The sequence below is a fragment of the Lemur catta genome, chromosome 9, assembly GCF_020740605.2.
Source record: "Lemur catta isolate mLemCat1 chromosome 9, mLemCat1.pri, whole genome shotgun sequence".
Classification (NCBI taxonomy): domain Eukaryota; kingdom Metazoa; phylum Chordata; class Mammalia; order Primates; family Lemuridae; genus Lemur; species Lemur catta.
Window position 1 is genome coordinate 23,032,181 of NC_059136.1, and position 24,286 is coordinate 23,056,466.

The window sequence follows — 24,286 nt, forward strand, 5'->3', positions numbered from 1 at the left end:
CTCCACTGGTGCGCGCCCGCAGGCCCCGCCCCCAGCCCAGCCACACCGCGCGCCTGCGCTTGCTGGCCCCGCCCCTGAATCCCACCAATCGATGCCAGGCTGGGCGGGGCTCGCCGGCGTACGCGCAGCGTCACTGCCGGAAGCAGCTGTCGGGGTTCGAGCCGGCGTGCGGCTGGCATGGCGGGTTCGCGGGGCTTGGGGGCCGTGGAGGCGACGGCGGGCTGCGGCATGAAGCGGCGGCCGGAGCCTGAGCAGGAGCCGGAGCCACAGCTGGAGGAGGTGACCGCGGGGCGGCGAGGCGCGTCCGGCCAAGGGCCTGACGTGCACGTGGCGGGCGGTAGCGCGGGGCGAGAGAGGAGGCGGGGAGGGCGGGGGCGCGTCCGCCGTGCTGGCGTCGCTGTGGGGCCCCAGGCTGAAAGGACCGCCCGTACCCGGGAGCCGCGGCGCGGGAGCCGGTCTAGGGATGTCGGAGGGAGCGGACGTGGGGCGGGGGCAGCCCTCACCGCAGCCTCTCGAGCCGCTTGCGTTGTGCATCTTGCCATCGGGAGGATCGGGGTTTGCACCTCCACTTAATACTTAACCTCTTCGTGCGCGCCCTATTTGCATTATACTCATGGTTGGATATAAGAGTAAGAAAACCTGAATAGAACTCAGTGACTGCTGTGTTTGTTATATCAGAACTCATTGCCGCTCTACTCGTAATGCCCAGCTTAGCCGTTGCGTGGTTGTGGGGGCGTCATCAAATCTGGGCAGAAGGTATGCACAGCCAAGTGGGTTGTTGAAGCGGTCCCTTTGTTTTGTGAAATGCACTCCTGTTCCTCGCCCACTGCCCTCTGCCAGCAGGCAGCTCTGGGCGCCAGGTTCTGCTACTTCCACCCTTTGGCTAAATACTCATCAGGAGTCAGTTGTTTTTGTGCCCAAACCATTTATGCTGTTTCTGCTTGCTATTAGAATTGTGTGGCCAACTGAATATTGGCGCTCCATCACCAGGGGGTATATTTTAGAATCACTTCTGTGAAAACTCAGTTAAATGCTATGATATAGCTGGTAAATACAGTCTGTCTTTTTGGGTGAGTCTTACAAACTATTAGAAGACAGTAAAGACTAGACTTCACACTCAGCTGCTTCCAAAGAGTCTTTGAGTTTCTATTCTACTTTTTTTCTTCTTTTTGAGACAGGGTCTTTCTGTGACACCCGGGCTGGTGTGCAGTGGCATGGTCATTGCTCATTGTCACCTCAAATTCCTGGCCTCAAGCAATCCTCCCACTTTGGCCTCCTGAGTGAATGGGACTACAGGCATGAGCTACCACGCTCAGCTTTCTAGTTTCACTTTTTAAAAACCGGTCATGGGACCTATCTGCTGTATGTTGTGTCATGTAGCTAGGCATGGAGTGGTCTCTAGTCATCAGGGCTCTGCTCAGAGAAAGCTATGTCCTGCTCCAAGGCAGGAGTGATTAGGATTATACTTGTGTATAAGTGAAGTATGCAGTGTTTTTATTATTCTTCAACCAGCCTTTTCAATTTGCTGATTAACTGTTGGTTTCAATCTCATTAGATAAGGAGGCTGCTTCTTCAGGTGGTAAAAGCCCTGCAGGGCTTGTGGTCCTTTTCTGGCCACCAGCTCCTCCTCCAGTTAGTGCCCTCACAGTTCTTGGGGGCATTGGATGCCAGAGTAGACTGTGGAGAAGTTTAGTTGGCAGTGGAAAGCAAGTTTTTAATGCAGTGGAAACTGAGCTCTAAAAGGGGGATGTTGTCCTTGAAAGGTCCCTTCTTTGTGAGATGCTAGGAATTAAAATGTACATGCTAGAGGCAGATAGCCATGCTGCCTGTGGAAGTAGAAGGTGCAGAAGGCTCAGGTTGGGTGGATGGTTCGCTAGAGGTGGAGACTTGGGGCTGGAGGGTGGGGCCTTGGAGGCTGGCTCTACAGAGCCACTGGTCAGTGCCTGGAGTGGATGGTGGGGCCTGCTCCTTGCAACAGTCAGCTCATGGTGTCTGTGTGGGCAAGCTTGCGAGGGCGGCAGACACCAACCCAGTGTTTCCTTGCAGCCCTCTCTCTGCAGCTCTGCTCCCAGCCATGGAGACAGCACAGATTCTGGCCTTTCTGACAGTGAAGAGAGTGTATTCTCAGGCCTGGAAGATTCTGGCAGTGCCAGTAATGAGGATGATGGCCATGAAGACGTCGAGGGCCACAGCGGGTCAGAAAAGACCACTGGGGACCAGGCGCAGGTGGGTGAGCAAGGAGCCTCCCTGGTAGGCTTTCCCCTCTGGGCTCTCTGAGGGGCTGCAGTGCACTGCTTTCTCCATAGTTCCCTCGGGAACTCCAAGGCCCATGTCCCTTGTTCGCTGCACCTGGGGCATACTGGGCTCTGGAGCTCTGGTTTTCATCCTCAGTTGTGTGTACCATTCAAGAGAACTGAAAATCCCCATGTTTGAGCCTTTTCTCCTGAAGTGATTCTTGTGTTGCTTATCTGTGGGACACCGAGCCACCCTTCCAGCCTTGCTGCGGGCTGGGTTTCCTCCAGCAGGGTCCAAGATGGGGACTGGACTCCTGTGGGTGCTGGGCTAGGGACCCAAGCAAGCTGCATATGGGACCTCTGGAGTCAAGCCCCACTGACCCTATAGGGCCTCAGGAGCCCAAGTGCCCACAGGTGGAGTATTGTGCATTGTATCGTTGCAGTGATGGTGGGGTGCACCCTACTCTTAAGGGAGGTCAGTGGAAGAAAAGTCTCGTTTAACTAAAATGTAGCATTTGTTATTCAAATATTCTGGAAATAGTTTGTAATGATTTACACTTCCCTTGGCTTTGGCATTCTGAAAATTATGACCTTGGCTAGTACAGAAGCCTGCTCCCCTGACGGAAACCAAAAGCCCTGGCTTGTTCAGTTTGTGCTGGTTGCGTTGGATGGCTTTGTTTACTAGGAAAAAAATAATTTTTTTAAGAGACATAGCCTCTCTCCATGTCGCCCAGGCTGGTCTTGAACACCTGGGTTCAAGTGATCTTCCCTTCTCAGCCTTTCGAATAGCTGGAAGTTACAGGTGTGCACCACTGAGCCCAGCTAGGAAGAAAAGACTTAAAATCAGATTTAAACTTTCTGCTTATTCAGGCTTTAATTATAATACTGGCATGCACAGAGAGAAAATGATGTGCTAAGTCTGTTGACCATGGTTTGCAACTATTTTCCCCTTCTTAAGGTTTTAAAATTACAAAATACAGCTTACTTGAAAAAAACTTAGAGCCAGACACAGTGGCACATGCCTATAATCCCAGCTACTTGGGAGGCTGAGGCAGGAGGATCGCTCAACTCCAGCAGTTTGAGGTTGCAGTGAGCTTTGATGATGCCACTGTAATCTAGCCCAAGCAGCAGAGCGAGACTGTCTTAAAAAAAAAAAAAAAAAGGAAAGTTAAGAATTTAGACATTTAAGTACTTGAAGTTTTCCTTTTATTAAATTTTTTGAAATAGGTAATGTGTACAGGTATCTCAGAGGTACAGCAGATGTGTCCTGGTGGAAGGCACTGTCTTCTCTGGGCTTGTCTTTAGAGACCCCGAGCTCCAGGCCTTCTGGGCTGTTGAGCATGTGCAGCTCCAGCTCATTCTCTGCGGGGGTTTCTGTGACTGGACATAGCTGGCTGCCCAGCACAGGATGTTCCTGTCTGTTTGCTCCGTTATGCAGCAAGGCCTGAGGCTGCAGCCTCAGTGAGAGATGGTCAATAACCGCCTGCCCCAGAGGATGGGCCTCCCTGCCCTCCACCCACAGGGTGGGCTCTGGGAGTTGCCAGCCTCTGACTGCATGGCACTGGGAGGTGGTCCTCTGGTTCCCTGCACCACTCCTGCTGCCCAGCTGCCCGCTCAGCTTTGGCGCTCACATCTTCGTGTCTGTTCTGTGCTTTAGCATATTTGGCCCCTGCTGGAGTATTTTCAGTTCTGAAGTATGGTCCTCATTATTGGATTTAAATTCTTGCAGGTCAGGGGAGTGAATTAAAGAGGTGAGGGTGCCGTTAGCTCCTTAGGAAGTCTCTCCTGCCCCTTACCACCTGTTCCTCAGAAGCCATCAGATACCTTGGGCTGACTGAGCTGGGCACTTGCCTCCCATCTGCGCCCCTTGTGGGATGATGCGAGTCCTTTGCCATCATGTGGCCTTGTTGGTGGAAACTCAGCCTGCAGGACAGTCCCTGCTTCCCTAATATTCTCGTGGCTTCCCTGAGCATGACTACACAAGGCATCCAGTATGCCCCTCTGACAGCCCTGCCACACTCTGGGTTGGTAGCCCCAGATTAGGCCCATTTCTTTGTCATCCCAAAGCCAGCCCAGGGCTCATTACGCCCATAACCCTGGCATCCTTCAACCTCTCGGGCCCCGCCAGCCGTCCTCACCCCTAGTCAGGGGTTGTCACGTGTCACATCATCTGGAGGTCTCTGCCCCAGATGTTCCTGCCACTGGGTATGGGTCCTCAATCCAAGAGCCCCTCCATTGAGCAGCTTCTAGAAGTAGCCTCCCCTTTAGTGGTAGGAACTCGTGCCAACAGTGACTTACCAGCTTCTGGCCCTATCTCTGTTAAGTGTCCCAGCTCTTTCCTGGGAAGCCTGGGATTCTGTGGCCCTGACACAGCATGCGCACCTGTGTGGTCTTGCACATAATCAGGGGCCATAGTGAGCTGCTTTGTGAGTGAAGGTACTGTCTGCCTGGGAACCCACTGGAGAATAAGATGACTTTTCTGTGATGAGAGAACAGCCTGATTGTTCCTTCCCCACGCCCACTGCCCCCTCTTCTTGGGTGTGTCTCCTACGTGGGGTACTGGTGACCGCCAAGCAGTGGGTTTTCTGCTAATTTCTCTTCAGCCATGTGCTCCTGTCTGTCTATTGACCATCACCCCTATTTCCTCCACATTCCGTTGGCAAGACGTATCCCCTGTTAGCTGTCTCAAGGCTTCCACTGCTTCTTGCCAAGGATGAGGGGTAGCCACTCTCTTCTGGGCCTCTGGGTCTCGTGTGTCTGAAGGACAGTCTGGTGACTGTCAGATCAGACTGGAGCAGTGGCGGCATCGCATGTGGCATCAGGCTGTGTGCTCCCCAGACCTTGCTGCCTGCAGCATTGCACCTGGCCCAGATGATGCAGTGAGGCAGGCGCTGTGGCATTTGCAGAAAGCCTGTCCCTGCTGCTGTTCTGGCAGTCCCGTGCTGGTGGGTCATTTCATGGAGCCCTGTCCCATAAGTCTGGGTTCCAGGCGTTTGCCTCAAGCCACCTCATACAGACCAGGGCATCCTGCCAAAAGCATCGCACAGGTGAGGACTGGCGCAGAGGGCCCGGCAAGCTCTCTGGGCTGCCGTGGGTGTGTGCCTGGAGGCAACAAACCCACAGGGAGAGGCTGAATTTTGGGCCTCCTGTGTGTGCATTTCTTCTAGGCCTGTCAGGCAGTCGCTGGCCCAGGTGCTTAGGGCCACTCTGGGCAAACGTGCCCCCACCAGGCGAGAATGCACTTGCCTCCAATGCCAGCCAGGCACTTCCCTCTCACTTCCCGCTTCCCTTGGGCCTTTTGTATTTCTCCGTGTGCACCGCTTTCTTTTTAAGGGGTGTGTAGAATCACGTGATGTTGGTTTGAGCAGGTAAATGTGCACATGGTGTCATGGGGATGCTAGAGGACTTTCCTGTTCCTCTGTCCAGGCAACTTCTGTTTCCAGTTCTAAAGTCTCTAAGACATTCTTTGCACATCCAAGCATGTGTGCACATACAGTTTTCGAATTATGGTTTCTTGGCGGAAAGGGGAGCACACCTCGCACAGTCTCAGGACGTTTTCCCTGCTTTTGAGTTTGTTGCTCTCTGAGCACACAGCCGCTCATTGCATGTGGGCTGTGGTCCCCTCCCCAGTTCCAGTGGTGGATACTTGCAGTCGTTTGCTGTTGTAAATGGTGCTACGGTAATAACATTGTTTATGCTGCTTCTCACATATGTTAGCAATTCTTGGGATAAGATAAATTCTGGGAAGAATTTGCAAGCCAAAGGGTAAATGCATTTTTAATTGTGAAAGGCATCCTGAGTGTCCCCTGGAGGTCGTGCCATTCTGGGCAACCACACCTGAGATCCTTCTCCCAAACTGAGGTCCTACCTGGTGGAACTTCATCTTTTCTTCATTGAGAATGAGGCATCTTTTCCTTTGTTTCTATAAGAACGGTTTTAGCTAAATCCCTGTGCATCTGAAATGCACTTTTCATCACTGTTTATGTTCCCTTCCCATGGGTCTTAGGTGTGCCTGGGTCCTGTGACTCGCCCTCCTGCCTTGGGCCCCTGCCCAGCCTGGCCTGCACTTCCCACCTGTGTCCCTGCCCTTGAGCTCATGGCTGAGGTAGATGCCCAGGAAGTGCCTTGGTGGTCCTCCCCTGGGTGCAGCCACCCCTATCATGGGCCCTTCAGTCCTCATGGGGAGGGAGGAGATGTCTCATCAGTTCTCTTTTCAATCTCTTTTGTTAGAACTTCCTTTTAACCCTTTTTTCCCTAAGGCTGCCCCAATCCCAGAAGCACTCTGTCTTCTTCCCTTGGTTAGATTGACCGCCTGTCTACCTAGCATCTTGTGTCCTCACATGGATCTGCACGTGGGGTCAGGAAAACTAGCTTCGTTTTGGTCTGAGGCCCCTGGACCAGGAGCCCTTGGCTGTTTTCTCTGTTTGTGTCAGTTATGTGTCATTGTGCAGCAAATTACCCCAAACCCAGTGCCTTCCAACAACAGGCACTCACTCTCACTGTTTCTGGGGATTGAGAGCCCTGGTGTCTTGCAAGGTATGCTCAGGGTGGTAGCAGGGTAGGGGCTTCCCTTCCAAGCTCCCTCACCTGGCTGTTGGCAGGAGGATCTCAGAGCTGCAGAAGGGCACGATGATGTGTTCTGGGCCTGGTAAGTGGGTGGGAACAAGAGCTGGCAAAGGAGGGGCCAGCTGCTGGGGCTCCCTCTTCCCTACCCCGAGGGTCTGGGCCACACATAAACCCAAAGCCACAACAAAAGCCCATGGCTGCAGGTGGGCTACCACCAAAGCGAGGGGGTCCTACTGTGAACATGTTGGGCCCTGAGTCACCTTCCTTTTCTTGAGAAACAAGGGATATTTTTTACTTTGTGTTGTCTCTGGCCTTTTGAGTCCCCGCTGGTGTATTTTCTGTTAAAAGCATGTGGGTTTCCCATGCATCAGTTTATAAGTCTCTCCTGTTAGATGAGCCACACGCATGGAGCCCTCCTGTGTGGGGCTTCCTGCAGCTGGTGTGGGCTGTGCCCTGGGGGGCATAATAGCCCCCTTGTCCAGCGTGGAGGGTCTGTGGTGCAGCACTGTGTTCTTTAGCCTCCTTTGTGTGTAGGGTCTTTGTGTCACCAGCCACACTCTGATCTTTGCCCTGAGGTGTCAGGGACATGCACGTGCATGGCTGTGGCTGCTTCCCTTCTGCCTTCCAAGTCTCTAGTGGAATCCTCTTGTGGGCAGCCGTGACCCAGAAACTACAGGGAAGGTAGTGCTGGGAGCAGTGTTCTGGCCTGGCTGACACAGTGGCCATGCCTGTCTGCTCACAGGAAGAGACAGGTGCCCTCGCTGTCACATGCCCAGTTGGTGGTGGCATTAGGGCATGGCTAGGTTGGGCCAGATGCTGGGCAGGGAGGAGCTCGCTCAGTGTTTTGGGCTCACATACATTCCGCCCTGGGGTGGGCAGAGATGTGCCTGTTCCCCAAGGTCCAGAGGCCCCCCAGATTCATGGACAGGAGTGGTCCCTCCTCCCGGCCTGTTGCCAGCCCCCAGTGCAGTCCCTCTCCCAGCTGGTCAGCACAGCCTCCCATAGGAGCCCCACCTGGGTGTACGGGGCAGCTCCCTGTCCGCTGGTGGGTCCTTCAGTCCCACTCTGCCTCCGTCTGGGTTGCTGTCCCTGGGTTGCTGGTCCTTGCTGTCCCTGTGGTGTCTCTGGGCTTTCCCTTTACCTACACCCCGAGTCTAGCCAATTGGCTTCTGTCAGTTGTATCGAGAGGCTGTGTTGCTGCCTGCGCCCGCGGGGGGGCTGCCTTTCCTGCCCTGAGGTCTGGGTCTCCTCACCTGGGGCTCTTTCAGGGCAGCTCTGGACAGGGTTGAGCCTGTCCTTGTGGTGCTGGGGGCCTGGGGGCTGTGTGGATCTGGGCAGGACCCCCCTGCCCCGCATCTGCACCACTGCTGGCCGGGGGCGCTGGGAGTGTTTCATGGGCTTACATTCCATTTGGCTGTTTTGGGGGTATTTTTTCCTAATTTTTAAATTAAAAATGTATTTTCAATGCCCCAAAGCATCTGCCTCCAAAATTTGAAGTGACGGGGCTTTCTCCGGTCACCCAGTTCCCAGAGCTGAGCTGCTTGGCCCCCCTGCTCTTAGGGAGCACAGGGTGGGCTCCTGCACTGCTGCCCTCTGGTGGACGCCATCTGCCCCGTAGCCTTGCGTGGACACACACCTGGAGCCCTGGGTGCTTGTCTGTGTCTGGCTCCTCCAGCCCCTACAGGGCTGTGTGGGTGGCCTGTCTGCACCCACAGGGCAGCAGGGGGCACACAGTGTGGATGGCAAGTAGTCATCACCTGCCGGGACCTTGTGCCTGTGGCCTTGGCTCGGAAGTTGAGGGTCATGGGATGCAGCGACCGGTGCAATGCCCTGGCTATGACCCCCAAGGCCCATGCTGCAGAGCATGCTGTGGGTGTGGGACAAACAGCAGCTTGTTGTCACTTTGGTGCTGGCCTGGGGGCAGGTGTGGGGGTCGGTGCACCTAGGCAGAGGCAGGGCCTAAGGCTGACCCCCTTGCTCCCAGCCCTGGTCACCTCAGCCACTGCCCCATGCTGCCAGGCAGTGTGACCTGCTTCCAGCGAGCAGTAGGGGAGATGGGGGCGGAGGATGTGGAAACTGAATCTTTCCTTGTTCCTGGCCTGGAGAAAAACTTAGTCTCCCATTTCTCTTTATATTGAGGGAAAAAACAGGCGGGAGGAGGAGCAGGCTCGGCAAGCCTTTGGCTCCTGCCCGGGCAGGAGGGCGTGGGGCTCTGGGCGGGGGTTACACTCTGGGGTTCCTGCTCCCCCCGGGGTGAGAGGTGGGCCTGTTTTCCCCATCAGTCCTGGTTCCACCAGTAAACCCGATCTGGTTGGAGCCATCCACACCTCCCCAGTTGTGGGGCGGAGGGGGGGGTGTAAGAATCTGTTTTCCAGGTTGTGTTGTGATTCTCAGTGGCCCACTCCCTGACCTGGGGGGCTGGGGTCAGCCTGGGGCCGTGGATATGCTAGGTGGGAGGGGACTGGGGGCCTGTGGGGGCCACAGGCATTCTGAAGGTTCAGGGCACCACTCTGGGCCCTTGGCTGGCTGGGCTGAGCCAGACAGGCCTCTCCTCCACCCCGGTGCTGGTGAGACCGCCTTGGGGTCTTACCCTGAGGCATGGCCTGGCTGTGGCCCCTGTGCCAGCCCTGGGTGTGTGCCACCTGCCCTGCCCATACCACTATCCAGGTGTTGCTGCTGGCTCTGGGCCTGCCGTGGGTCAGTCAGACCAGGAGCCCTGCAGCAGCTTTGATGGTGACAGGAGTTAAGGGAAGTGGCTGGCGGGGTCGGGGGATCCTGCTGCTCTAGGTGCCTTCACCTTTTCCAGCGTGGCACCAAACGTCCGTACCTCCCTGGGCTGCCAGGGGGCCCACGGGGAGGCTGGTGAGCCTGGCCCTTGCAGAGGGGCAGTGTCTGGGCGGGGCCTGCAGTGGTGATCGCCAGCTACACAGGCCCTGAGGCTCACGTGGAGCTGGGGTGTCCTGTGGGGGCTGTGGGGGCCTCAGCCTTGGGGAGAGCAGTTCTTTTGAGGTGCTTCACCAGAGGTGAAGCTGCGGTCCCTGGGCCTGGGACATACCCAAGGTCAAGGGCATCCCATACCCCCTGACGTAACCATTCTTCCCTCTCTCTGCAGGCCGGCCCCCCTTACCCGAGGACAGAGGTGGTGAGAGCACAGAGTGGGGATGAGTATGCTGAGGACAGCTCTGACGAGGAGGTGAGCTGGGCTCAGGCACTCTCCGTGCGGAGTGGGAGGCCCTCTGCCAGGGCAGGGTGCAGGCTAGGAGCCCCCCAGCTGGGGTGTTGGGCCTTCCCAAAGGTGGGCTGTGCTGCTTGGGGGCAGAGAGGGGTTGGGGCCATGGTGAGGCCTGAGTGGGCGTCCTGGCTTGGGGCCCTGTTCCACGTCTGGAAGAGTGATTTCGGGGTCTGGGACACATGACTGAAGCAGTATGTGTGGGTCATTGCGCGTGCCAGGGAAGGGAGGCTGGGTGTGGCTCCATGGCCCCTGTGCCTTTGTCTGCGCCCTGGCCCTGTGGACTGGTCTCCACTGATGTGTCTGCAGGTGGCGTGCTCTGGGTCACCGTGTGCTCCTTGGGGGTGTCATGAGCAGACTAAGGCTCCCATCTGCGGGTGGGCCGCTGCAGCCTCTGGCAGGGGATGGGCATCTCATGGTGTCTTGGTTGGCTCTTTCCCCTGGCATCCCCAAGCAGTGGCTGATGTGGGATAGGCCACCGCCTTCAGGCCTCTGAATTCCAGGAGCACTTACTCAGGAGGGACAGCAAAATTTGGTGGTTTCTCTCAAGGAGCTTACAGTCTGAAGGGGAAAAGCATGGTGCTGGGCCAGTGGTGCCGCTGGTTTCTCTGGGAGACGCGGTGCCTAGAGGTCGAGGTAGACTATGTCCAGTGTGTCACAGTTGGGCTGTGGGGGCTGCCCTCAATTTGGAAGTGGCTGGAAGCTCTCAGCCCGGCAGTGGGGTCACCCGCCTGTCCCTTCCCTGGTGTGGCCCCTGTGCCGTGCACCCCTGGTGGGAGCGAGAGCCTCCTCTGGGCCTTGGGGGACTGCAGGGGGAAGGCTTTGGTGTGAGGCCTGCAGGGATGGGGCCCTTGCTTCCCGAAGGAGCTCTTCCTGCCTGCCTGTCAGGGGCTGTCCCCAGGGCCTGGGGGAGACACGCGCTCCCTCCCTGCTCAGGTTCCCCCCCCTCATGCTCTCTTGGCAGTGGCTGCTTGGCTGCCCGCCCGATCCGGTCTCTGCTGCGCGTTCGGAGAACAGAGACAAAACAAAATAAATTGGTTTCCTGGCCGTAGCAGCAGCGCACTCAGCGAAGGGGGGCCACGCAGCACGGCCCCTGCCTGTCTCCCCTCCCCCTCCCAGGGGCTCTGGCTGTCGGCAGCCACATCCTGTCGGCTACTTTTTTATATTTGGTATTTTGAGAAATCGATGATGATTGTAAGTGGAGTACAGAGGCCGGGGGAGGGGCCCTGGACTATCGTGGCTGATGGCAGGGCTAGCCTGACCTGCCCACAGAACTCTGCCGGGCCTGTCCCTTGCCACTGCTGTGCCACTGCTGGCCTTAGGGTGGGCAGCCCCCTGCTGTGCCTGGAGGAAGCGGCTGGGCCACGGAGGCTGCTTCCTCTGTGATGACTATCCCAGATGTGGTCTGAGTGACAGCCTAGGAGCTGAGATGCCGCCTGGCCTTACTCCTGCCAGCATAGCTGGCCAGCGGCTCGAGGGGGCGGCAGAGCTCAGCTTGCAGGAGCCCAGCCAGGCCTGGACAGATGTGTCCCTTCCAGAGAAGTCTGTGTGCGTGGGGGGCGCCCAGAGGTTGTGTCCGTCTGGGCCTCTGCACACTTGGGGCAGAGTGAGGTTGGCTGAGGGGAGTGGTTAGGGCCCACAGGTGGTCAGGGAGGAGGCTTGGGCAGCCTCCCAGCAAGGGTCCAGGTTGGGAGAGGAGGGCTGTGTCCTCTTCGAGCTTCCTGTCCCCGTTCCTCACAGCGGCACATCTCTCTGGGGGGTGTGCACACACGGCAGCCCCTCCCAGGCAGAGGCCCTCTCTGTGGCTGTGGCCTGTTTGGCTGGTGCCTATGAGGGGCCACAACCTGCTGTCGGGGCAGCCCCTGCCTAGGCCTCCATTGGTTGGCCCCTTCTCCCAGCAGTGTCCTTGGAGTTGGCCGGTGGTGCTGGGACCCTGGTGCTCCTCTTTGGCCCATCAGAGGCACTCAGCAGAGCTGGCTGGGGGGCCGAGCCACTATGTGAGGCCCTCGAGCCTCGATGTCAGGTCCTTGAGGGCTCTGGGCCAGGGCCCTGGCAGCAGGCAGGAGGGCCCTGCTGGGGGCAAGTGCCACCAGCCCCCACCTGCCTCCCTTCCTGGGCCTCTTCCCTGCCCACCCCCAGGTCTGGATCCAGGGCCTGGTCTGGGGACTGTGGAGCTTCTGTGCCCTCTGACTGCTGGCCTCCACTGGGGCCCCAGTTTGGGGGTTCCCCTCCCCTGGACAGTTCCCTAACCCTGGCCCACCCTTGGTGGGAGAGCTGCTTCCATTCACGTGGTCTCCTCCTACCCTCTCGGGAGTGAGGCTGAGGGAGGTGGGGGTGGAGCCCCTGATTGAGCCGCTGGGCCTGGCAGGGGTCCTGGCCGCCATGGAGTGGGGGGAGCCCCCAGGAGCCAGCTAAGCTGCGGCCGCCCCGCCCCCGCACGGCCACCTCACCCCTCTCCCACCGCGCCTGAGCCTGGAGCTTCACAGACGTGATCTCATCCAGCCGCTGGGACCCCCGGGGAGGGGGGCGGGGTGGAGGGGCGGGGCGAGGGGGCCCTGCGGCCTTTGCAAAGGCAGCCCCCCTCTTGGTGTCAAGCAGCTGGGAGAAACTGAGGCTGGGCTTGGCCCAGGGGAGGAACTGCCTGTCTGCCTGCCCTTCCTCTCGCCTGCCCAGCAGGCCTGTGGCCAGGGTGAAGGGTTCAGGGCACGGAGAACTCTGCTGACAGGGAGAGGCCAGGAGGAGCTGTCCTCCTCGCTTGTCTCTACCCTGTCCCTGGGGTGCTGGGCCTGGGCCTATCCCCTATCCCCTATGGACGGCTGTTGGGTAGGAGCAGAGGTAGGCGTGGGGGCTGCAGCCCCGACTGCTCCCCTGGGATGGGTCCATCTGCATCCAGAGCCCGCCATCTCCTCTGCTCTCTCGCCAAACGCCATTAATGGCTTCTCCCGGCTACTGAACCGGCAGCTGCCTCCAGTGCTGGCGGCCTCCTGCTCCTCCGGGGCCGCCCCCACCCGCCCGCCCGCGTCTTGGCCCTGCGCACTCAGTCTTGCGTCCTTGCGTCCTGGCAGCCAGCGCCTCTCGGCTCAGGTTTCCCAGCAGTGAGTGAGCAGCTGGCCCTCCCCGCTTGGTTTGTGGAGGGCGCCCCAGGCCTGCAGACTGCCCTGGCCTCCCTGGCGGCCATCTGCCCTGCCGAGCCCATGCCTGCCTCCGAATGTGCTCAGACGGGCCCTCCCAGCTCTTGTCCTTCCCCTGTGTGCTGGGCCAGCCCTCCCAGGGAGGGCCGCCCCCGCCAACGTGCTCTGCTGACCCCACCCCCTCTCCAGTGGTCATAGGGCATGGGTGGGCATGTGCTGTGGTCCCCGCTGGGTGCCCCTTGACCAGGGAAACCCCACCTCCATCTAGCACCACCCCCTGGCCCAAGAGCCGCCCTTTGCATAGGATTGGGAGAGAAGATTCCTCTTGGGAAGGGGGGGTCAGGCAGAAGGGGTAGGTGGTGGAAGTCAGCTGGCCCCTATGAGGGGTCTCTCGGGCCTGGGAATCTTGCAGTAGTGGCTGGGGAGGGGTAGGGGGGACAGCCCTCCAGAGCCCCTTCCTGCCTCTTGCTGGGGGATGGGGGCAGGGGGCTTCGGGCCTGCTTTGGTGCCCACTCAGGGCCAGTTTCCTTGGCAGTGGGAACCCTGGGTGAGTGGCAGGAGGGTGCTGGGACAGGGGTTATTGAGGGAAGTTTGCCAAGGGGCTCACCAGGGGCAGTGTCTGGAGATCAGGTTCTGTGGGGCATGGTGGGCGGAGGGTGCTGGCTGGGGTAGGGGCATAGCAGGAAGCTGGCTGCAGGGGCTGGAGTGGGCTTGTGTCCCAAGGCCAGGCTGTGCTGATGGGGGCAGGAGTCCCAGATGCATATGGGCTGTGTTTGGGGTTAAGCAGGTGGCACCCTGGCACCCCCCCACCTTGAAGCTGCAGCTCTGTCTCTGTGTAGCACGGCTCAGAACAGGCCTTTGCCACTCAGGTGAAATTGGGTTGACTCGGGGTGAGTGAGTGTGGGACTCATGTCTGAGCCCAAGCCCCCAACCCCAGCATTCAGACAGGTGTTCTGGGAGCTGCTGCTCTGTTGGACCCTGGACCAGGCAGGCTGGGGTCTGGGGCAGCCTCCAGGCAAGGGGTGCCCTCTCTCCACCCCGCAGCCTGGGGCTGGCAGGAGGTCGGGCTGTGGGCCTGGCCAGCTTCTTGAGGGATAGACACACAGATGGTGGGTGCAGAGAGGGAGGTGAGGGTTGGGCTAGGGGCTCCTCTGCCTGGCTCTGCCCCTCTGGGGTCCCCGCAGCTGGTTTGGACTTTGGGGCAAGAAGGTGAGGCCCAAGCAGGACCTGGCTTTTTCCCTCTGGTCCGCCAAGGATTCTGGCTCCAGCTCCAGAGCTCAGCACCCTGCTGGAACTTTCTGTGGGGTCCAATGCAGCAGGTGAGCCTGGTATAAGCAGCTGACCCCGACCCCCCACCCCACCCTGGCTGCCCTCATCACTTAGAGATAAAACTCCAGGAGGGAGGAGGAGGAGGAGGAGTTGTCGGCACAGGAAGGCCATGTCACTCTGAGACAGGCGGCCATCGCGTGCGGGGGAGTGTAGTGAGCGCTGAACACTACCCGCATTGTAATCGGAGAGGGGCCGGGGGAAGAGAGAGACTGAGCGAGGGCGGCTGACCCCACGCTCCCGGGGGACAGGTGGGAGAGGCGGAACGAGGAGAGAGTGAAGGATTCCAGAGGTGGGCCGGCTTCCTCTCTTGCAGACAGACACGGGAGGGCGGCGGGCAGCGGGCCAGCCGCGTACCTGCAGTTCCAATCTGTGGTCCTGACAGCTGCAGCCACTTTGGGGAGGGGGAGGGGAGGGGGCTCATCGAGGGCGGAAAAACCCCAGCCGGCACATCAGCCGGCTGCTGCTGCTGCCTGTGTCCGGTGCGGTCTGGGCATGGGGGCCCCCAGGAAAGCACTGACCCTGGGTCTGTGTGTGCCCTTGGCCAGGCAGCCTGGGCTCTCAGAGTGCGGTGCCTGACCTGGAGGGTCACATGTGTTTCCTGGCAGCCCGCAGGTGCTGAGCAGGGTGGGACGGCTGGCCTGTGGGCGCAGGCGGCCTGGTGATGAATCATGTGGTGCCCTGTTCCCGGGCTGGGGACAGGGAGCTGACAGCTGAGGGTGAGCAGAGCGTTTCCAGCCCAGCTTAGCTCGCAGGGGCGGCTGCTGGCCCAGGGTGCGGGTGGGCCCCCCCCCTTTCCCAGCTGCCTCTGTGGGGCACGTGAGAGGAGCCCTGAGTCTGTCCTGCAGCTCCTGGCACGGTGGAGGGTGAGGCCAGCACTCTGGGATGGAAGCCAGGGGCTGTGGTGGGCAGGGAGCACCTGCCACCCCTTGGCTGTGAGTAGCTGTGTGGACTCGAGTGGGGCACAGGGCTGTGGTTCAGCCCACGCCACCCCCAGTCTGGTTTAGATTTCTGGAGCAGTGGAGGGTGACGGAGCGTTCCCCTGCCCCTCCCCTCCTGCTGGCTGGCGGGCCAGGCCCTGGGCTGCTGCTACCGGTGCAGCGCAGGGAGCGGCTGGGCCGGCTGCCCAGGCCTGAGGCTGGCCAAGCTGCAGCCGCAGTCGGAGTCAGGCCCCTCATGGAGGGTTTGGCCAGCGCGTGCCGCACCCCAACCCGCTGGGCCCTGGGGATCCTCCTGGCTCCAAGGTCTCTGTTCTGTTCCCCGGCCCCTTTCATCTGGTTGCATTTGACACCCCAGACTCGGGCCCTTATCTAGTGGGCTCCGACCTTCCTCTTGCTGTGTCCCCGTGCCTAGGCTCATGCCTGCCACTTGCTCCAGTCTTTGCCTCCCCTCCACGCTGGGTCCCCAAGCCACGCGGTACCCGTTGGTGCCCCACTGAGTCCCTGACACCTGCCTGCTCAGGCCAGCAGCCCCCACCGAAGAGCGAAGGGCGCCTCTCCCCTCACTCTTTGGTTTGCTTTGTGGGAACTTCCAGTGTCTGATTTCAAAGGGCACATCTCTCTGGTTTGTCCCCAGTGCTGGCTGGACCACTCTGACCACTGAGGTGGGTGCTCACCCAGCCACCCATCCTCTTGTGATGCCTGTGGGTGAGGCCACAGACCCTTCCTGCAGAACCACACCCAGTGTCCAGTGGGCTGAGGGCAGCCACCTTGGGGACTCTGAGGGCTGTGATTGTCCAGGGCAGGGTGCCCCTGCCGGGTGGTGCCCCTGGGCCCACCTGACTTCTCACAGTGGCCTCTTTGGCTGGGATGGCGGCTGGACAGGTGATGCGAGGAGAAAAGCCCAAGAGGGGAAGGAGCTGCCTCAGCTCCTAGCTCTACCCCCACATCCCCCCAGGGTCTGGTGTCTTAGGTGGGTGGGGACTTCTGCAGTGACCAAGTTTGTCCTCGCCTCTCCTCCTTCTGGCCAGCTGTAGGCTCCTGCAGGATTAAGGAGAGGAAATTTGGGGTTGGGTTTCTCTCTGAACGAAACCTGCCGTTGTGACTTTTTATCCTGTTATATTTCTATCAGATTGGACACAGCCCCCTCTAGCCCCTAATGGCTCTGGCTTTGAGAATTTCCTCCAGAATTACACCACCACTTCCTGCCCCACTGTTCCCTGGAGCCCATCCGTGCAGGGGTGGGGGCAGCTCTGGCCCTGCCCTGTGCAGATGCCCACGTGGGCCTCAGCACCTGGTCCCCCACAGGGGCCTGGGGGCTCAGTGCCTGTGCTGAGGGCTGCAAGTGCTTGGAGCTGGGGTCTGAGGAGGGGCCTGCGACTGGCCAGCCACCCTGCTGCCCGCACCTGGCGCCCTTGGCCATTCCCTGCCTGGCCGGAAGTCAAGCTGCTGCTGGGGTTGGTTCGGCGGGTGGCCGCACAGAGCCGCCTGCCTTTCTTCTCTGCTATGCCCACCTAGCTCACACCACTAAACCATAATTGTCACCTGCAGGGTTTAATGGCCGGCCAGCTGTGAGCGGAGGATGGTGGGGGCCTACGTCAGCCTCCTCACAGTGGGCGGGGTCTTGGGGAGTTGGGTGGGGTGTGGTGGTGGAAGGACTGCTGGCGTCCTCCTTCTAGCATGAGCACTGCTTCCATGGGCCGTGCAGAGCTAGGGGGCAAGGGAGAGGTGCCTCTGTCCTGTTAGTGTGTAGAGGCAGGGGAGTGGGATGACCCTGGCATGCAGTGGGCCCCACAGCCCTTACTGGGGGCCTGGGTGGGTACTTGGGGTGCACTTAGATGTCTACTTCCAGGGGCTCTGTGGACAAAGGCTATGGTGTCACCTGCCCACAGCCGAGTGGCCTAGGCCAGCTGTTCCCTTCTTGCCCCTGGGTGCCTGGCAGGCCTGCAGGCAGGGTAAGGTGGCTCTGCTGCTGCCCACCCATCCCCTGCCGTGGAGGGGGGGCTTTGTCCTTCCCTTCCCTCCCCCAGCCTCACCCCAAAGCCCCCACAGGAGCTCTGGGCGGGGAAGCCCAGCCTGTCTCCTCACACTGCCTCTCTCCATGAGGGACGGCCCCGAGTCCTGGCGGGTGGGGGGGGTCTTCCCAGAGAACTGGGGCACCCTGGCCACTGGAGTGGGAGTGTAGGCTCAGGGTAGGGTGAATTCCCAACCTTCCAAGAGGTCAGTCTGCCTCCATATTTGGAAGATAATGTTTTGTTTTTAATTATACAAAATTTCCAGACTTTATATTATCATATAAAAGACACAAGATGCCAACACATAGTGACCGGAAGAAAACCTAGGCAGGAAGCCAGCATGGAAAGTTCCAGTGGGTCCGGGCAGGTGCTGGGGCCACCTCAGAGTCCTGCTGCCGCCTGTCCGTCCATGGGCCCTGCTCACAGCCTGGCAGGGCTGGCCTGGCAGGCACGCTCATGGAAGGGCTTGCCCGAGTCAGGTCCAAGGTGGGGGCTCTCTGTGGCTCACCCAGGGGCATCCACCTCCCCCAGCAGCATGTGCCTCCTGGCAGCTGTGGGCCCACTCCTAACTTCGAATCGCCGTCTTTCTGTCGCGGTCCTTGCTCTGCAGAGGGGAGGGAGGAGTGTGAGGGCCGAGACCCAGAGACCTGGTGCCACCCCGAGCTGCCTGGGCCTTTGCATTCCCCACCGGGTGCTGTCCCTAGTGGCCGGTACAGAGGCACCCCCTTCCCAACTCGCCCCAGCTTCCCCTGTACATTTTGGGGAGGGGAGCACACTGCTGCACAGCCGAAATTGTAAAATTAAATTTCCCAGATGTTCAGGCCCCAGGAGCTCGCGCGTGCTGTCTGGAGAGGAAATGGGGATTGGGAAAAGCCCTGCCGTATTTTCTCCCTGCTCACCCTGCTTTTCCGGTGCCACCAAACACAGCAGGGGCTGTAAATCACAGCTGGCCAGCATCTCCTGCAGTGTGGCCTTTGCCCCCCAGCGGCACCCTGCCCCCCAGCCTGTGCCTTCGTGCCCACGCCTCAGGCAGCCCCACAGGCCCTGGGGCAGAGCAGGTGCCCAGCCAGCCTTAGGCGAGTGGTGGGCTGCAGGGGCTGTAAGGGTAACACGGACCCCAGAGGTGTCTCCTTTCCTGCCTTGCTGCCCCCCCAGTCCCCTTCCCATGGTAGGGGGGAGGTGGGCTTGAACCAACATCCCACTTCCTGAACTCGTTTCACTTCACTCTCAACCTGCTGAAAAGTGAAGCCTGAAGCAACCCTGGTCCAGTTCTCCAGCTCCTCCAAGGTTAGCGTCTGCCCTGCCTTCCCCTAGACCCCCTTTTGGCCCCTACCCCTTGCTCCACATTTGGGGGTGCCTCGTGACCCTGGACGGAGGGCCCTGGAGGAGGCCTAGCCCTCCTGGCCGCAGCCTGTGTGCACTCCTCCCTGCCTCGGCCAGGTTTGGGTTGCAGGTGTCCCTGTGTGCCCTGGCGGGTCCTGCCCGCGGCCATGCTCACCAACTTTCTCTGGTTGCTGAGGCAGAAGGTGCAGATCTGTTTGGGCTGGGCGTTCTCGCCGTCGCGGGCCGGGGCCTGGGCCAGGGGCGGTGGCGGCGGCGGGGGGCTGCCCGTGCGCGCCCCATGGAAGAAGGCAGGCCCTGAGTGGCACGGCTGCCCGTCACCGCAAGCCTCGCCTACCAGCAGCACGTTGCCCAGGTGCGAGATGTAGCTGGAGGCCAGGCGCAGCGTCTCGATCTTGGAGAGCTTGCGGTCAGCTGGCTCGGTGGGGATGAGTGTGCGCAACGCCGTGAAGGCCGTGTTCACGCTGTTGGTGCGGTCCCGCTCACGTGCGTTCGCCGTGTGCCGCTGCCGGGGCTCACGGCCCGGCCGGCCCCCCAACCCTGGCCCACCACCCCCGGCCCGCCGGCCCCCAGCCCTCCGCCGGGCGCCCTGGAGGCCGCAGCGCGCGGCGTGCACGCGGCAGGGTTTCTCGTCGGAGCCAGAGCTCTCGCTGCCGCGGTCCTCATCCTCCGACAGCGGGCTCACCTCGGGGTACAGGTAGCGGCCCGGCGGCGCCGAGCGCAGCATGGCGAAGGACATGGACCGGCGGGGGCGCGGTGTCAGCTCCGCCGCGCGCCACTCATGCCGCCTCCTGCGGCCGCCGCGGGCCTCGCGGGCCGCCCGGGGCCGGGGCGAGGCGCGGGGTCTCGGCTGCGCCCCGCGGTGGCGGCTGCCGGTCGCCGCGCGCACATGTGCGTCCGGGCTGGAGCGGGGCCGCGGGCTGCGCCTTTATAGGGCAGCCCGGCCCCGCCCCTGCGCCGCCCCGCCCCCTCCTGCCAGAGGCTCCGTGGAGCCCCGGGCCTCTGCCTTCCCCTCTGCCTTCCCGGGCTTCTGCCTCCCTGGGCCCCTGCCTGCTCCCTCTCCCCCTACCCTTCTCCCTTCTTTGAGTACCTCTGCCTCTCCCTGGTCCCTGCCTCCTCGGTCTATCTCCCTGGGCCCTCTGCCTCCCCACTCTGCACTCCCCCTATCCCTCTGTCACTTCCACCCCCTCAGCCTTCCCCAGCCATGCTCAGGAGCAGGTCCTTGGAGCAGAGGAAGTGGGAGCTCCCTTCTGTGTGGCAAGTCAAGCCCCCAAGACTAAAGTGGCTGCCACTGCTTCTCAGCAGGTGGGAAGGGGCTCCAGCAGGACCCACAGCCCTGCTTTCTTCCCTGGCATAAGCACATTAACCCAGCTGCTCTGGCCCCGGAGCCTGACCGCGCCCTGTCTGTCTCGCCCTCCCGTGTGCACTTGGGTCTGTCTGCCAGGCTGTGTGCCCCAGCCCCAGTGCTAGTGTGAGCCAGCCCCGCCTGTCTGTCCTGCACCTGCCCCTCCAGGCCTGGCACAAGCTATGCCTTCTGCTAGATCCTCTACCACTCTTCTCAGCTCACTCTTGTTCTGTGGTTTCAGAGAAACTGCCCCCATAGCCCCATTGCCTGCTGTGTGCGTCCTGTGGGCCTCTTCGACCATGCCTGGGGACGAGGCATGCTTGGATAAGACCTAGTTCCTCCCCAGACCCCCCAGATCCCCCAGGAAACAGACACACACTCCTGTACATCCAATTTGGGGATGCCCGTGTTGTCTTGGGGTGCTGGAGGCCCTGCTTCCCCGTGGAGAGGAAAAGGACATTCTCAGCAGTGGGCAGGGCACTGGGGGAGCCTGGGGGTGGACCTGCTGGGAGGGGCATGAGTGAGCAGGTACAGAGGGGCAGAGCCCAAGGGGTCCTGTCCCACTGGCAGTGGGGAGCTCCCATCTGTGCTCATCCTGTCTGCCCTCCCCCCGTGGCTACTGTTGCAGGAAGTGGCGCCTGGGCAGCAGTCCCCAGGCTGGAAGGAGTGAGGGTGGTGGCTGGCAGGGGCTGCAACCAGGAATGTGTGTCCAGGAATGTGGCCGCTCTGCCTGCTCTAGGGAGGGGCAGGAGGAGGGGGTCCTTGGCCAGCCACAGGGCAGAGCGCAGTGGCTTCTGCCTCCCATGGGGTGGGTCAGATGGGGTCTTCCCCTCACCCCTGCCCACCTCTGCCTTAGGCCCCTGCCAGGGGAGGGAGCCCGGTGGGCGATGAGGTCATCGCTGTCTGTGGCTGCCCAGAGCCCTGGCCAAGGAATCCAACGGGGGGGGGGGCCTGGGGTTGGCACCGCTTCAGTGGAAAATGTGAAGGTGCAGCTCGGGCGCCTCCAAGGGGGGGGGCAGTGCCGGCCGCCGTGCCACGTCAGACCCCAGGGCCAGGGAAAGGACATGTGTGGGGGTCGGTTGGCCTCGGGTGATCGAGGCTAGTGCCTACACTCTGCCTGTCCCCTCATCTGCACCTCCTGGGTGGCCTGGAGGGAAGTGCATGGTGGGGCTGAGTGCATATATGGTGGCTGTGGCTGTAGGACATCCGGAACACGGTGGGCAATGTGCCTCTGGAGTGGTATGAGGACTTCCCCCATGTGGGCTATGACCTGGACGGCAGGCGCATCTACAAGCCCCTGCGGACCCGGGATGAGCTGGACCAATTTCTGGACAAGATGGATGACCCTGACTACTGGTGAGGGGCTGCGGGCAGGGCCTGCAGTGGGTGGGGCTGTGGGGCTGGAGCCAGGCTCTGACTGACTGACTGGCCCCCAGGCGTACTGTGCAGGACCAGATGACAGGGCGTGACCTGAGGCTGACTGACCAGCAGGTGGCCCTGGTGCGGAGGCTGCAGAGGGGCCAGTTTGGGGACGAGAGCTTTGATCCATATGAGGTAGGTAGGTAGCAATCCTGGCCCTGGGGGTCTTAAGATCCAAGTAGGGCCTTGGCCCACATGCCTGTGTCTGCCCTCCTAGCCAGCTGTGGACTTCTTCAGTGGGGACATCATGATTCACCCGGTGACCAACCGCCCAGCCGACAAGCGCAGCTTCATCCCATCCCTGGTGGAGAAGGAAAAGGTGGGAGCATCCCTGCTCCCCAGGGTACGGGCCCTGTGCTGCCAACCCTGACCCGGGCCGTCTGTGCAGGTCTCTCGCATGGTGCATGCCATCAAGATGGGCTGGATTCAGCCCCGCCGGCCCCGAGACCCTGCCCCCAGCTTCTATGACCTGTGGGCCCAGGAGGACCCCCACGCTGTGCTGGGGCGCCACAAGATGCACGTACCTGCCCCCAAGCTGGCCCTGCCTGGCCATGCCGAGTCCTACAATCCACCTCCCGAATTCCTGCTCAGCGAGAAGGAGGTGGGCTTGCACCGGGCGGGGGTCTGGCCCCTGGCCCGGTGCTCCTGGCTCATCCCTCTTTCCATAGCGCTCGGCGTGGGAGCAGGAGGAGCCAGGTGAGAGGAAGCCCAGCTTCCTGCCACAGCGGTTCCCGAGCCTGCGGGCCGTGCCTGCATACAGCCGCTTCATCCAGGAGCGCTTTGAGCGCTGCCTTGATCTGTACCTGTGCCCACGACAGCGCAAGATGAGGGTGTGTGGGGGTGGCTCGCTGGGGGAGGGGTGGGGGGGAATGGGGGAAAGGCAGGGGTGAACAGGTGCTCTCCTGCCTTAGGTGAATGTGGACCCCGAAGACCTCATCCCCAGACTGCCGCGGCCGCGGGACCTGCAGCCCTTCCCCACGTGCCAAGCCCTGGTAAGTGGGGCGTGGGGGGCACATATCCCTGGGCATCCGTCTCCTCACTGCCGCTGCCTCTGCAGGTCTACAGGGGCCACAGTGATCTCGTCCGCTGCCTGAGCATCTCCCCAGGGGGCCAGTGGTTGGCTTCAGGTGGGCCTGAGATGGGTAGCCCTGGGTGGGGGGCCAGTAGGGGGAGCAGGTCCCCAGAGCCTTCTCTGCTGTGTCCAGGCTCAGATGACGGCTCCTTGCGGCTGTGGGAGGTGGTCACTGCCCGCTGTGTGAGGATTATGCCTGTGGGTGGCGTGGTGAGGAGTGTCGCCTGGAACCCCAACCCCACCGTCTGCCTGGTGGCCGCAGCTGTGTAAGCGTGGGTTTAGGGGCCTTGGGGTGTGGGGGATGTGGCGTGGTGCATGTGCTGAGGGCTGCGTCTGGCCCTGGCCCGCAGGGAGGATGCAGTGCTGCTGCTGAATCCTGTCCTGGGGGACCGGCTGGTCGTGGGCAGCACGGACCAGCTGCTGAGTGCCTTCGAGCTGCCCCAGGAACCCACCCTGCAGCCCGCCCGCTGGCTGGAGGCCTCGGAGGAGGAGCGCCAGGGCGGCCTGCGGCTGCGCATCTGCCATGGCAAGGTGCGTGAGGGGGCTGGGGGATGTGTAGGGGGCTGGCCTGGATCAGCCAACCAGCCAGCCGTGTTCTGCAGCCAGTAATGCAGGTGACCTGGCACGGGCGTGGGGACTACTTCGCTTCAGTGCTGGCCACCCCAGGCCACACCCAGGTGCTGATCCACCAGCTGAGCCGGCGCCGCAGCCAGACCCCATTCCGCCGCAGCCATGGACAGGTGCAGCGTGTAGCCTTTCACCCTTCCCGGCCCTTCCTGCTTGTGGCCTCCCAGCGCAGTGTCCGCCTTTACCACCTGCTGCGCCAGGAGCTCACCAAGAAGCTGATGCCCAACTGCAAGTGGTTGTCCAGCCTGGCTGTGCACCCTGCAGGTGAGCCTGTGTGGGACTGTGGGCCATACACCCTTCGGGTGAGCGTGTGGGGACACCCTGCTCACTGCCTCTGGCTGCCTAGGTGACAACATCATCTGTGGGAGCTATGACAGCAAGCTGGTGTGGTTCGATCTGGATCTCTCTACCAAGCCGTATAAGGTGCTGAGGTAAGGTGAGGTGGGCTGTGGATGTGGCCAGTAGGGTCCCTTCCTCCAGCCCGACCCTGCCTCCAATCTGGCCTCCCCGCAGACACCACAAGAAGGCCTTGCGGGCTGTGGCCTTCCACCCCCGGTACCCACTCTTTGCATCTGGCTCAGACGACGGCAGTGTCATTGTCTGCCACGGCATGGTGTACAAGTGAGTCCTGACCTGCCTAGCCCCTCCCTAGGACAGCTGTGTCTGCCTGTGTCCTGAGCCCTCCTCTTCCCCACAGCGACCTGCTGCAGAACCCGCTGCTGGTGCCTGTCAAGGTGCTGAAGGGGCACGCGCTGACCCGAGACCTGGGTGTGCTAGATGTCGCCTTCCACCCCTCTCAGCCATGGATCTTCTCCTCAGGGGCTGACGGGACCATCCGTCTCTTCAGCTAGTGGCCTGCCCTGCCTCTCGGTGGCCATGGCTGAGGTGGGCGGGTCTGGGGGGCTGGGTGTACTCAGGATCTTCAATAGAGGCTTTGCTGCCTGTGGCCTGGTGCTCCTGCCTCCTTGAATTGGGGTTCCTGCTTGGCTTTCACCTCGCTCAATTTTCCAAAGTTGGGGTGGGAGGGAACAACACCCAGGCAA

The 24,286-nt window shown here is 61.1% G+C and overlaps 2 protein-coding genes across 2 annotated transcripts; one reads left to right on the forward strand and one right to left on the reverse strand.

The window, feature by feature from the left end:
* Positions 1 to 158: 158 nt before the first annotated feature.
* On the forward strand, positions 159 to 24,189 carry BOP1 (BOP1 ribosomal biogenesis factor). The gene is made up of 16 exons (XM_045561233.1): positions 159 to 279; positions 2,047 to 2,226; positions 9,913 to 9,993; positions 21,327 to 21,481; positions 21,562 to 21,679; positions 21,762 to 21,863; positions 21,933 to 22,145; positions 22,213 to 22,374; positions 22,456 to 22,536; positions 22,602 to 22,671; positions 22,750 to 22,882; positions 22,967 to 23,147; positions 23,219 to 23,507; positions 23,590 to 23,674; positions 23,757 to 23,864; positions 23,941 to 24,189. The coding sequence occupies exons 1-16, from the start codon at positions 178 to 180 to the stop codon at positions 24,092 to 24,094; spliced, it is 2,214 nt and encodes a 737-aa protein (XP_045417189.1). The 5' UTR covers positions 159 to 177; the 3' UTR covers positions 24,095 to 24,189.
* SCX (scleraxis bHLH transcription factor) lies at positions 17,662 to 19,682 on the reverse strand. The gene is made up of 2 exons (XM_045561235.1): positions 18,938 to 19,682; positions 17,662 to 18,043 (listed from the first exon to the last, which is right to left on the reverse strand). Exons 1-2 carry the CDS (start codon positions 19,517 to 19,519, stop codon positions 18,005 to 18,007), a joined length of 621 nt encoding a protein of 206 aa, XP_045417191.1. The 5' UTR covers positions 19,520 to 19,682; the 3' UTR covers positions 17,662 to 18,004.
* Positions 24,190 to 24,286: the final 97 nt, after the last annotated feature.